The 13,789-nt window shown below is 37.0% G+C and overlaps 1 protein-coding gene across 1 annotated transcript in view; it reads right to left on the bottom strand.

Annotated features, from left to right (window-relative positions):
• The window catches only part of Sec3 (exocyst complex component Sec3), an 86,540-nt gene that overhangs the window by 57,372 nt on the left and 15,379 nt on the right, over nucleotides 1–13,789 (bottom strand). The window contains exons 6-7 of the mRNA XM_081752764.1: nucleotides 12,238–12,392; nucleotides 3,145–3,372 (exon numbers count right to left, since the gene is read on the bottom strand). Of these exons, the coding sequence (XP_081608890.1) occupies nucleotides 3,145–3,372; nucleotides 12,238–12,392 (383 nt within the window). The remainder of the gene's footprint in view (nucleotides 1–3,144; nucleotides 3,373–12,237; nucleotides 12,393–13,789) is intronic.

The raw sequence follows: 13,789 nt of genomic DNA, 5'->3' as shown, positions 1-13,789 counted from the left end.
AACTGCACTAGACTGGGAGGGCACGAATCAGTCCTAGTGGGTAGGTAGGTAAGAGGTATACTATTTGATCTACCGGTCTGCGAACAGACATCAAATAGGGTAGGCTACCAGAGGTTAGGAACAGGTTACCGTTTGATCTACCGGTCTGCGAACAGACATCAAACAGGGTAGGTGTAAAGGTTACCGTTTGATCTACCGGTCTGCTAGGCAGACATCAAACAAAGTTGGTTACCAGAAGGAATTAAGGTTACCGTTTGATCTACCGGTCTGCGAACAGACATCAAACAAGGAAGGTGTTTGGGTTTACCGTTTGATCTACCGGTCTGCGAACAGACATCAAACAGGGAATAACTATTTGATTTACCGGTGCGTTTTAGGCCAGCTAAGCAATAAACTTAGAGTCTGTCAAAACACACATCAAATAGGGGTGCGACAGAACTTTAGCCGTCAACTTCCTAAGCTTGCCAGCAGTTTCTGGAGCGAGTCCGGGCTGAAGCGAAACTTGCGGAAGTAGATTGCCAAGTTCGGAAGGAGGTAACTTTAGCCGTCAGTTTCCTAAGCAGACCAGCAATTATGGGAGAACCCTGGCTGAGCCATCTTGCTTTCAGAAACAGATTGCCAAGTTACTGTGAGGATTAGGTAGGGTAGTACTTTGACCGTCAGTTTCCTAAGCCGACCAGCAATTATGGGAGAACCCTGGCTGAGCCATCGAGCTTTCGGAAACAGATTGCCAAGTACTGGGTAAACCAAGGTAGTGAGGTAGGTAACCAAGAGATTGAGTAGGCAGGCCTCCGTAGAGGCAGAGAGGTCGGAAGGCAGAGGGATGGACAACTAGAGACTTCTTCGTGATAAGTTCCTGAACTGAGACGTACCTAACGAATTGCGTACTCCTCGTAGTCTGCACGTCTCTGAGGGGTTCAGGAGAGGGACGTTGTCCGACGAGAGAGGCCAAAACATGCGTTTTTAAGGGCCTCGGTCGGAGGTGCAAGCGGCACCAATTTACGGTCTGTGTGCAAAATAGTAACGTGAGCAAACGTTGCACGAGGACCGTAAGGTCAGAGGTTGAGCATGCGTGGAGATCTAAAAAGTACCTAGGGCGGAGCCCGAGGGGGACCAGTATCCTGAAAAGAAAGATTATTGGCTTTGCACACGATCTCGGGTGCAGATGACCTCGGAAGAGTTCCACTCTGAGGGGTGGAGCGACTAACTATTGGAACGAGCCATGCCATTAACATCTAGATTGGCTAGAACCAGGTGCCTTGGGCGGAGCCAGGCAAAAGATAAGATTTTGTGTGTGCGCATGCGTGTGCGTGTGATGTGTAGTCCTTGAGTTTAGGTGTGTGAGCCCCTTTCTCTGGAAGAATGAGATTACATCGAGATATTACAGAGAATGGTACAAATAGTATCTTAAACTATAAACATATACTAAACATAAAAGATTTCAAGTAATAAACTTGAAAGGTTTTATACATAATGAACTCAAGACCCTTCAACAGTTTATCTTACTCGTTTTCGACCAAAGACACACATATATATTTAATGTTCTGAAGAACGAAAAGAATCTTCTTTCAGAAGCAAAAATGACATTTTAAAGATACACAAACTATATGGGTTTTCTTAACAGTATTCTACCACTAATAATAATAATCTAACTTGTTAAAAGACTACATCAATATAAAAAAAAACTAAGCTTCTGTATCGAACCAGAAGGGGAGAATGTTTATCTTAACTGCGGTTGACCTACAGGTCAGAAAGGGGGAACTCGGTGAAGGCAGACAGGATGTCTGGTTTCCAGCTAGGAAAAAAAAGAACACTCAACACGAATTTGTATTTTAAAAGAAGTAAATGAAATACGAATTCTGTTGCAGTTTTTAAAAAAAATAAAAAGAAAAGAAATAATTATTCGCAAAAAATAGTTTGCGAATTTGCGGCACTACAGTATATATAATTTTAAAACATATATATACTGCTTTGGTCAGCTGGAGTTTTATTAGTAATCTTGAATTTATAAAAGCTACAATGAATAATTAAAAAAAAAAAAAAAAAAAAAAAAATGTAGTAAGCCTTCTACAGACCAGTACGGTTTTTTCTCATATTTTGTACGAAAATATCACATTTCCACAGTAGGGGGGCACGATGTCTCAGTGGTAGAGCACTTACCCTTGGCGCGTGGGGTTTCTGGTTCGATCTCCGCTCAAGTAAGTTTGTGGTGGACAAAATCGTGTCCATGGGATTTCTCAGAGTACTTCCGTTTCCTTCCACGTTCTCATTCCACCAATTATTCCATTATTATTTACTTACTTTAATAATCATCTCCTATAGCCCAAACGACATAATCGTGGGACGTTAAACTGAAAAATTTAATTTAATTTCGCTTTTCAAAACAATGAGACAAAATGTGTTAAAATACAATTTGTAAGATAGATTAAAATTAAAAATGTACCATCGTCTAGCACTAGTACTTGTTCATTCATTATGTCAACGAAAGTGGATACTTCAACTACTTTTTTTTTTTTTTTTTTTTAATAGAAATGGATTTTGGCACGTATTTCTTCCTTCACTTCAAGACAATAAGTCTGTTTCACGGTATAGCAAACTGTATCCAAACTGACTCATTTCGAGAAAATAAATTATGTTGGTAAATATCCACCTTTGCTGACGACTATAGATTAGCCTTACTCAATGTTTTGAATACTAATTTTTAGAAATCTTTTTTAAAAATTAAATTTGCTTTTAGACAACACAAAACATACATTTCTCAAAAATTAACTGCAAGTTTGTATTTCTTTCAAAGATTGTACAGCCTCCGGCAAAATTCTGTTACTTTTTTTTTATACAGAGTGGGAAAAAAAGATTAGGTCTTCAATTGAAGGTAAAACAAAACAACTTTCGGGAAATTCGTTTGATTTAAACAAGTATACCCTTATTTTATTGTTACTTATATTACAAATTTATCATATCACTTTTATTCTACACGATACGCAAGCAGAGAATTTCATACATCATGTTTTTTCGTGCAGCTGAGAAAGAGGTGAGGACTCCCTCGCAACTGCTTGCAAATTTTGTCTTTTGAAAATATGAGAACATTTATTTACTATTAATTGATATGCATTTCATCTTGTATCAATTAGTAATTCTACTTACGATAACTCTTTCTAATTCGACCAACAGTTTTTGATTATTTCGATTGGCTACTTCGATGAGTGAATTCTTCTCCTCCATCTTCTCCATAGTATCCCTGATGTGGCAGAGAATTTCGTCATAGGAATTCAATTGGTTCTCCACTCTCTCCACTTCCTCAATAGCGCGCTCGATCTGTTGCATCAGTTGCTCCACCTGCTGCTCAGATACTAGCACGCTTTGCACATTCTCCTGTTTAAATAAGGAAGATAAAACAATAAATATACAACAACAGTGATACCGTTATTAAAATCAAATATACAAACCATGGCACATTTTGCAAATGATACAAGTAACATTACAAAGCAAATGTATTTATTTCAGCAAAAATATTTTTGAAACCTTCTGCTACTTTCATCACCAGTCGCTCGAAGTACACAAAACGAAGGATACACTAAGCTAAATACTTATGAGATCTTAGTTAACATTAAATGAGATTATGTTATGTTATGTTGAGGAACATATTTTAAAAATATAGCAACAACTTAATAACCGGAGCACAGCTTGTAGTTTGTCCAGGATTAAATCATCATTTTACACAATAACATAGTTGAAATTTCAGTTAAGAAAATAATGTAGGATTGATACGGATTAGTTACGTACTCTTTCACTCTTAAATTTTCATTGAATTCGCACGTACAGGCGAGCATGATACAAAGAAAACGGGTTAATTTCTCACATTTTATAGTATCACACACCAGAACAGACATTTCTAACTGTTGCAGTGATAATACACCTCACATCACAAATTTTATATATATTTATTTATTCTGTCGATCGATTTATCATCGTCTGATATTACTAGAGGCTTTCTATTTCAACTGTATCCCTTCTGGTGCTGCTGTAGATGTGTTTTCCCGTGCCTCCCTCGAAGGAGAAGAGACAAGTTACTGCGGCCGAATATTTCAATTGTTGGATGCGGAAGCGCTGCTACAATGAGTTATTTCATGGACTTCGCTGTGCACTGTCTTGTTAGCCATTCTAAGTAGCCTACGATCTTCACTCGTCAAGACCAAACAATTTAATGACAAATTGGCAACACAGCTAAAGTCATTTAATTCTTTTCCCTAAGCAAAAGGAGGATTCCCTCCGTCAGAGGGTGGTGGAGGCGAGGCCGATATATGTTTCACATATTTTCTGAGAGGACACCTGAAATAGACAGGCTCAACAGCGAAAATGAATAAATTCATTTTCTTCTTTCTATTTATTTATTTATTTCAAATTTAAATATCTGAGAAACATAATTGGAGCGAGTATTGCCTAAGGAAACATTCTGCGTGCGAAGGTTGAGTTGAGTTGATTTTAAGTTTAACGTCCCGTTGAGCAGCGCGGCTGTATGAGACGTGGACCTACTGATTAACGTGGAATCCGAACTACATGAGCTCCCGCCGGAAATCGAACCCGGTTCTCTCACACTCTCTGCGTGAGAAAGTTTAAATTCGGAGAATAAAATTATTCCAGCATTTGTGCCTTATTCCTTTCAAGAGGCTGCAAGTTCCCTACTGGGTTTTCGTTAGCAATTACCATTAACAAGACAGAAGAAAAACAGGAAAAGTCACAAAATTAACAAAATATGTTTACCATAAAAGTCAACTGTATTTTACTTTTCTTAGCGCAGCTACTCTCTGTTTCACCTTATGAAGAATATAAAACGGAAATGACGTTCAACGAGCGCGACGTTGCCACTTATAATGAGTATGAGGCGGCTGATTTGAGAGAGAGAGAAAAAAACAAGAACATAAACCAAACAGCGCAGCGGTAAGCGACTCAATAATAATAATAATAATAATAATAATAATAATAATAATAATAATAATAATAATAATAATAATAATAATAATAAAAGAAGAAGTATAAGTACTTACAATACGTAATTTACTCTCGGAGGTAAGAAACACCCAAATCGTCTTCATCCAGGTCCATGTCCTGATCTTCATTGACACTGTTGGCTGCTTCTTCGTCACTTTCACTTTCTGAATCACTATTTAAATCTATAATGAGTCTGTCATGTACAATTTCGATCAGTCCATCTGCATCCCACATTTCTTTCTCAATTTTTTTAATGTGTTCAAAATAGTTTTTACAGTCTTCTGAACTAATTTTTTTTATCCCTTCCTCGAGCAAAATCTGAACGTCAAACAATTTAAATGTTTTATTTTCTGAAGCAACATGGCCCTTAACTTTACTCCACACAAGTTCAATAGGAGAGAGTTCACAATGATAAGGGGGCAGACGAAGTACTTCATGTCCGGCTTCCTTTGCAATACGGTCTATTCTAAAGGAGACTTCTATATTAGAAGCAACCTTATTCAACATTTCTATTACTTCAAATTTGTTCCAGTTTGAATCACATTCAACACCTTTAGTTTTTAACCACTCCACAATTTGTTTTTTACTACATGATTTCGTTGGGATTTTTTCGTCCTTTACTGAATGTGTGGGAACATTGTCAATTACAATCACGGAATTTGGTGGTACATTCGGAAGGAGTTTTTCTTGGAAATATTGTTCATATTTTGCTGAATCTAATTCTCCGTGATAATCACCTGTTTTTGTGCCGCGAAAAACGAGGTCAGCTCCAGGGATTAACCCACTCTCAGTCATTGCATGAATAACTATTACCCTCCCCCCCTTTCCAGAAGGTGCCTTGACACCTGAGGACAAACCTTCTCTCCAAGCTGTTTTGATAGTAGTATCATGCCATGCCTTTGACTTTGTGTGACCAGCGTTGACCCAGGTTTCGTCAGTATAAACAATGCACTTACCTTCTTGCCTCCGTTGCTTAATATTCTTCAAATATCGATGCCTCCATGCGATAATGTCCTCTCTCTCAATCAACAGAGATTGGCGCTTACGAGACATAAAGCTGAATCCCATGTCAAGTAGAAGGCGATGCAACGTCGATAATGATAAAGTAGGCAGGTCGTCGTCCTCTGCAATAATACGATGAATTTTCCGCAAAGAAGGAAGCTCATTGTCTCTATACATTTTATGAATTTTGCGGCGTATTGCTGCTTGGGTAAAAGAGTCATATTTCTCCAGCCTTGTATTTTTATTGTCGCTTGGTCTTTTCTTGCGTGGAGTAGAAACTTTTCCTTTAGTGCGATGGAATTCCTGACGCACTTTCGATATAGTTGTGATTCCCACTAATGTTGCTTCAGAGGTCTTCCTCATTGCTTCTGAAACAGTTTCAATACCCCCCTTCACTGCCTGGTTTCGAAAATATGAATACACGTTTAATAACATTGTTTTCTCACCAGTAGAAAGAGGTTTCCCTTTCTTTCTTTGCTTCTTATAACAATGTGGGGAATTTTCAGTCATTCTCTCTTTCTCAAAAAAAAAAAAAAAAAAAAAAAAAAAAAAAAAAAAAAAGCACTATAGCAGTTAAACACAAAATTAACTAATAACAACACTAATAATAAAATAGATAACACACGAAGTAACTATAACAAGAAAAATATACAAAATAAAACAAAACAGAAGATACGCGCACCAAAAATTCACTGAACTAGCACAGATCAAAATGGATCAAAACTGTCATGCGTAGCGCTTCTGACGACCAGCGACGTGGCAACAACTGAGCTCATGTTGCCAAACTTACCCTATCGTAAGAAGTTTAACTGATAAAGAATGGGTTTGCATACCTCTATTGTTATTCTAGCAATCAGTCTTACTTTCTTTTTTTATCTGCTGTAAAAGTTTCTACATTTTAAAAAGGTTTTCGATACTCCGATATTTAAGTGAGAATAAATTTGACAATCTTACTTGCGTCATGCCTTTTCTTTTGTCATCGGCTATAGTTAGGGTTGCAAGTACTTATATTATTGTGCTAGCTGAACGTACTAGCTACGCTGGACACTCGAACAATTTATAAACTGCCACGCGAGTCAACTCTACAGTTTAATTTGTTTTTACAACAATCTTGGAAAACATTTTAAATTCTGTCACTAACTGAATTCACCAAAACCATTTTTGGTTTTAAACCGGCTCGTTTTTCTACTAATAAATGAGCAAACCTAACACTTTTAATAAACATATGATAACAGGGCCGTAACTTGTGAAGGGGGCAGGAGGTGCAACTGCCCTCCCAGAGAAGCTCCCCGCCGTTTGAAGGGGGCCCATTTTAAGACAAAAATTTCTTACTAGATATACGATATGAACATGAAATTATAAATGAAGCATCAAACAAGTTCACTACATTATATAAACAAAACAGCACACAAAAGATAAATAAAATAAGTCGTGGGCTCATTTCAGTAAAAAAATGTCTACTATTGGGTGTTCTAGAAATAATATTTATTCGTATAGCTTTGAGGTTTGTCAATATTGTCCCCTTAATTAAATTGTCATGTATGGAATGGAGCCAGGGGCGTACTAACGGCCCAGCAGACCTTGCGGAGCGGGAGTACCCTCAGGCTCCGGAGGGCCATAAAGTGTAAGATAAAGATAGAAAGAGGGGGCCCAAGAATTAGAAAAACAATTTTTCTAGGGGGCCCAAATACGCGTATTAATGATTGCCCCTCCAGAAAAAATCTAAGTTACGGTACTGTCTGATACTGATTGATAGAATTGGATTTGAAGATAGAATTGCATTCCTTTTCTATCAAGGAGTGTGTAAGAAAATTGAATGTTAGAAAGGTGTAGAATCTGAAGGGAATTATAAACAACTAAAATTGCAAGGCTATCTGCTTATTAAAAGAAAAAAGAAAAGAAAAGGCGAATTTCAGCTTTCTAAGTTGAGTGGCTAGTGAAATACTCTTTTTTTTTTTCTTGGTATTGTGTCATAATCAAAGTAATATGATAACAATCTCAATTGGCATTGAGGTCTAATACAAACCGAAAATCTTTTCATTCTGCTTTGCCGTTTGGCCATACAGAAAATTGTATTACACACACTATTAAGTTATTTAATTAAAGATAGTGTTATAAATATCTACATAAAGTGACTTATGTCATTCACTTCCCACTTGTTCCACGAATAGAGGCAACCGTAACCTTGTTGTACGAGACTATATGCACATGTTTGTAATCTTTTCTGACAGAAAAGTGCACTTTTTGCTACTGGCTACACTGGTTTGACGCGTCTGACGTATTTCCGTTTTATATTCTTCATAAGGTGAAACAAAGAATAGTATCTCTGTGAGACCAGTAAAGACACACTTAGGTCTGTACTAATACTCTCTAAACTATCCTTTCAAATGTGTTCCAGAGTTACCGCAATACTCAACAATTTTACGAGAATTAGCCACACTATCAGTGATTCGTTCTCTATTCGTATTGTTTTGAGGACAAAGATTTTATCAATAATAATAATAATAATAATAATAATAATAATAATAATAATAATAATAATAATATAATATAGAGATGGTAATGTTTCAAGGTTTTGGTGCTTAAGTGTGATTACAAGAAGACAAAACCAGGAGACTGTGATCTAAATGAACTATTAATATGTTTTCCTTTTGAAAATGACTTATCCTAAGGGACAAAGGTGATATAACCTAATGGGACTTTTAATTGCTGTTTTAGCATCTAATTTCAAATTAATGAAAAAAAAAATGTAATAAAATGAGGAACCGGGAACGGGGGAATAATCATTGGTCTTGGTAACTGCCAAGAGTGGAAAGCGAACGGAACAGAGGCACCCACAGCAATCGCATTAGCCATGCACTTGAGAACGAACTTTGGACTTGGGTTGAGAGGTTCTCATATATTCATGTAAGTCTCATTCATTGCCATATGTAAAATTTGGTTAAAAATCAGAGCCTGAGCTTTTAGTTTTGGTCTCTTGGCGAACATAAGGTTGTGACATGTAACTTAGTAGCAGCTCTGAGTAAATGTACATAGTGTACTTTATTCTCCTTTTGTTAAAATTATAAATTTCTTTTACGTTAATAAAATTGTAGTACTAGCATTCACAGGTGGAACAGTTCTTTTACTTAATTTCCACAGAGAAAAGAATAGAACCTACCATTTATGCTCAGGTGTTCAGTTCTGACAGGATGGAATACTGTTTCCCAGTAAAATAATTTTATTTGCATACAACTACCAAATTAACATACCATGCTTTCATTTCTATTAATCAGTATGCACTATAGAAGCAATACAATCAAATCACAGAAATATCAATGTTTTTAGTGCAGAAACGGTTTTTAATTCTTCCCTGCCTACGTCTTTGTAATCCAAATATTTCTGACAGAACTGTTTCCTCTTGTTTCCTTTATTTCTTTATTTGTTATTTGCTTGAATGCTATTCTATCATTATTAGTATTATTACTGATATAAAACAGGCTGTATGCTACAGGATACATAATGAGTAACTCAAATATTAACGGTCTTACCTTGTATCATGAAGTAGTTGTACTTCAATCGAACCGTTTCAGTGTGTACTGACACCTTCGTCGATGACTTCTGCACGTTGATAAACTGGAGATATATGTGACGGTTCCTAGAGCCTGTCCATTTCATCTGTGCCCTCGGAAAATATATGAAACATACTTCGGCCCCATCCCTGTCACCCTCTGACGAATGAAAACCTCCCTTTGGTTATGGAAAAATAGTGAATGACCTCAGCTGTGTTGTCAATTTATTGAAATGAAAAATGAAATCTTTGAATTTTACGTCCCACGGTTATGCCGGTTAGGCTAAAGGAGACGGTGATGATGAGTGATGAATAAAATGGTGGAATGAAGAAAGTGGGAGGAAACGGGAGAACCCTGAGAAAACCCACGCACACGGTGTTTGTCCACCACAAAGTTCACTTGGCGGGGGCTGGGATCGAACACGGGACCCCAAGCACCAGAGGTGAACGCTCTACCACTAAGCCACCGCGGCCCCTGTTAATTTATTATTCAGTCGTTTGGTCTTCTTGACGAGTGAAGATCATAGGCTACTTAGAATGGGTAACAAGACAGAGCACAGCGAAGTCCGTGAAATAATTCATTGTGGCAACTCTTCCGCATCCAACAATTGAAAGATCTCGGCGGCAACAACTTGTTCCTCCTCTTTCGAGAGAGGTACGGGAGATCACATATCGACAGCAGCACCAGAAGGGGGTACAGTTGAAACAGAAAGGCTCTATCTTCCTGTGCAACCTTTCTGAGAGAGAAAGTAAACAACTTCAGTTCTAAAAATTGTAAGGAATTCGGTTTCTTGTAAAAGTAGATGCACAGTTTATAGCCTTATTATGATTTTCATGTGTTGTGTTTCCTGTGAGTAAATTGATGGATGATAAATAGTATTGAGAAATGAAGCTGCTTCATTTAACAGGATGTTTATTCAGTATTCACTTAAAAAAACAAAAAAGAAAGAAAAAAAGCGCTTAATTCAAAAGCACCTAAAATTATCTAAATGTGAACGTCTCGGCAAAACGTTATTGTCTTCTTCAAGATTTATCTTTTCAGAAAACTAACATCCCATTAATTATTTTCTTTTCTAATAGGATTACTTCTCTTATTTCCAGTATTCCTTCATAAAATTTTCCTTGGACCTAATAAATTCTATATGCAGGGCCGTGCCATGGAAAATCAGCGCCCGGGGCGAGAGTATACGACGGCGCCCTCATACATACATTCCAAGTAATTTTTCCTTTCTTTTGCCTCTTTTTCTCCCGATTTTTTCGCCCCCTTTACTTCGGCGCCCGGAGCCGTTGCCCCGCTTGCCCCCCCCCCCCAAGGCACGGCCCTGTCTATATGAGTACACATTGGTATCTGATGTAGCTGATTAATAATAATCAAAGAAACATTGCTTTTCAATCTCACTTGTTTCATCAGCTTTACTTCAATGCACTAGTAACGTAATTGGTCAAAGAAAAGCGTTAACACTACACTAATTTGAATCTCTTTAACAAGCTTTGAAAAACAAAATGTTGGATATACTTTGTTTTAAATCAAACTGTACATCAATTTTCTGAAAAGATCTATATATTAAAATGCTATGTTTATATATTTGTGGTCAAGAAAAGTTTATATATTTGTGGACGTTTATATGTTTGTGGCCAATTCTTTTGATAATGATATCTCGGAAACCGCAAGCTATAGAAAGATGTCGTTTTCACTGATCGATTGCAAATTTTGTGTAGATTGTTCAGTTTTAATTGAATATATTTTTGAAAAGGCCGAGGGTTTATATTTTTTAGAGGTACACTGGAAGTATTAAAATTTTGAAAAGTAAAGCAATCATATCCTACAAGTTATACATTCCAACACCACACATTTGTATACGAGGATAGTATATCTCTCCGGCGTTTGTTTCATGGCCAAATGATAATGAAAAACGAAGAATAACCACTTCCCCAGTTTAAGATAAATCTTTATTGTTTGGAATGTTTTGCCCAATAAACATCATATACCACTGACATTATAATTAACTGTGTGTGTAATGTATTTGCTTATTACATATTGCATGCAAAAAGAAAGAAAACACTGATCATACACGAATTAGAAACACCACCCGAAGTCGTCTCAAATCTTGCAAACGGTGCGAGATATTGAAAAAATAATGAAAAAAATCCTTTATGATACCCCTTGCCGATTTTTTATCAAGACGTCTTTCACTTGTGTCTGTAAAGGGACATCTACATATGTTGGAGGAATGACAAAGAGATTCATGCTCATATGTGAATGATACGCTGTGTAGAGAGCACAGGTTCAGCTAGTATATACTGAAAAGGGCAATAACTTTTTTCTATCCAAAACATCCACATTTAGATAATTTTGGATGATTTTGGACTAAGAATTTTTTAAAAGAAAAGTGAAATTGTTTACTTTTTTTTTTTTTTTTTTAATCTCAGAAAGGTTTCACTGCAAGACAGAAACTTTTGCAAATGTCTCCAGTTTCATAACTTTTAGAAGATACCAAGAAAGGTATCAGTACATATTGAAACTGTTTTACTGAAGTACAACTACTTCGCGAAACAAAGTAAGAATGTTTATATAAGAGAATTACTGCTGACAGCGTTGTGCATTCCAACCTGTCTAGAATTTTTTAAAATCAATAAATAAAAGTCTAGATCGAGTTGATCACAGAAGCGTAACGCACGAGTTGTTTCCCACTCACCCCATCCAGAACGGACAAATCCTTGGCTAGTAGCTCCATAAAGGCCTCTGCGTTGCTAATGGCGAAATCACACGTCGACATCAGCTTTTCTAGGTCACTTTCTTCTCTTTCTGTCAGAGCTTGGTAGGCTTCCGATTCTACAGTCTCTACAACACCTACAAATATAAAGTATACTATAACAAGATCTTGCCACTTCACATGTTTCAATACTAATTGAGATATACGAAATGAAATTTAAATTATTAGCATTAAGAAGAAAACGACATGAGAAAATGTCCAGTTTTACCATGAAATTCAATTATCTTGTATTCATTACAATAAATCTAAAGATAGTGAGATCATGTCAAGCTCAGACACGTTTCTATTGTAATAACTCACATACTGCATTCAGTTCCTGAGTTCCTTTCCCCGTAGCTTTCGGTGGCTCAGTGGTAGAGCGTTCACTTCCGGTGCTTGGGATCCCTGGTTCGATCCCAGCTCGCGCCGTGTGGACTTCGTGGTGGACAAACACCGTACTCGTGTGTTTTCTCGGGGTTCTCCCGTTTTCTCCCACTATCTTCATTCCACCATTTCACTCATTTCTCATAATCACCGTCTCCTTTAACCTAACCGGCATATCCGTGGGACGTAAAACTCAAAGATTTCATTTCATTTTCATTTTCGGTCCTCACGTGAGCACTTTTATTTACTGATTTACAAACAACATAGCAAGGAACAATAATAATAAATAAGACAATACTACTCATTTGTTTGTGACAGTTCAAAGAAAAATAATTCTTATATTGCTAACGGATAGATTTCATTTCCTAAGATTTACAAAGTCTACAAATTTCGGTAGCAAATTCAATCAGGACAAAACCTAGTAGAATTCATAACACCCAACAAGAGATTCACAACGATATATTAATTTGAACTACTGGGACACGGGACAATTTTCTAACCTTAAAAATTGTAGAAAAAAAATGAAATGACATCTTTCAGGTTAACATCCCACAATTATGCCCTTTAGGATAAGGGAGACGACGATTAAGGTAATTAAATGATGATGGAATAATTGGGGGAATGAGAAAGTGGGAGGAAACGAGAGTATCCCAAGAAAACCCACGAATACGGTGTTGTCCACCACCAACTTACTTGGCCCGGAACCGAACCAGGGACCCCACGCACCAGAGACAAGCGCTATACTATTGAGCCACCGTGCACTCTCTTAAAACTGTAGAACTCAAGACTGTAATTCCACTGACGAATTATAGTTGCACGAACACTTTTTCGATGACGTAAACTCGTAGTCTGATAAGCGCAACAGATTTGATGTGACTTCAGTGGAAACGAAATTCTAGATGATCTGTATAGAACAGGGAAATGTTCAGGTAGCAAAAGCTGTAAAGAAGTATAAATTTACACGAGAATAAATGGGAACAAGGATCATACTTTTTTCTCTCGTATGAAGTGTGAACGTGAAATAAAAGCAAGAATAGGAATGGCGAAAAAAACTTTTAGGAGGAAGGAAAGGCTATTTGGTGGACCTTGAATAAAGAGTTGAGAAAAACTC

Source organism: Thermobia domestica, chromosome 3, assembly GCF_964235325.1.
Source record: "Thermobia domestica chromosome 3, izTheDome1.hap1.1, whole genome shotgun sequence".
NCBI classification, from domain to species: domain Eukaryota; kingdom Metazoa; phylum Arthropoda; class Insecta; order Zygentoma; family Lepismatidae; genus Thermobia; species Thermobia domestica.
This window is presented reverse-complemented; position numbering and strand designations above follow the sequence as displayed.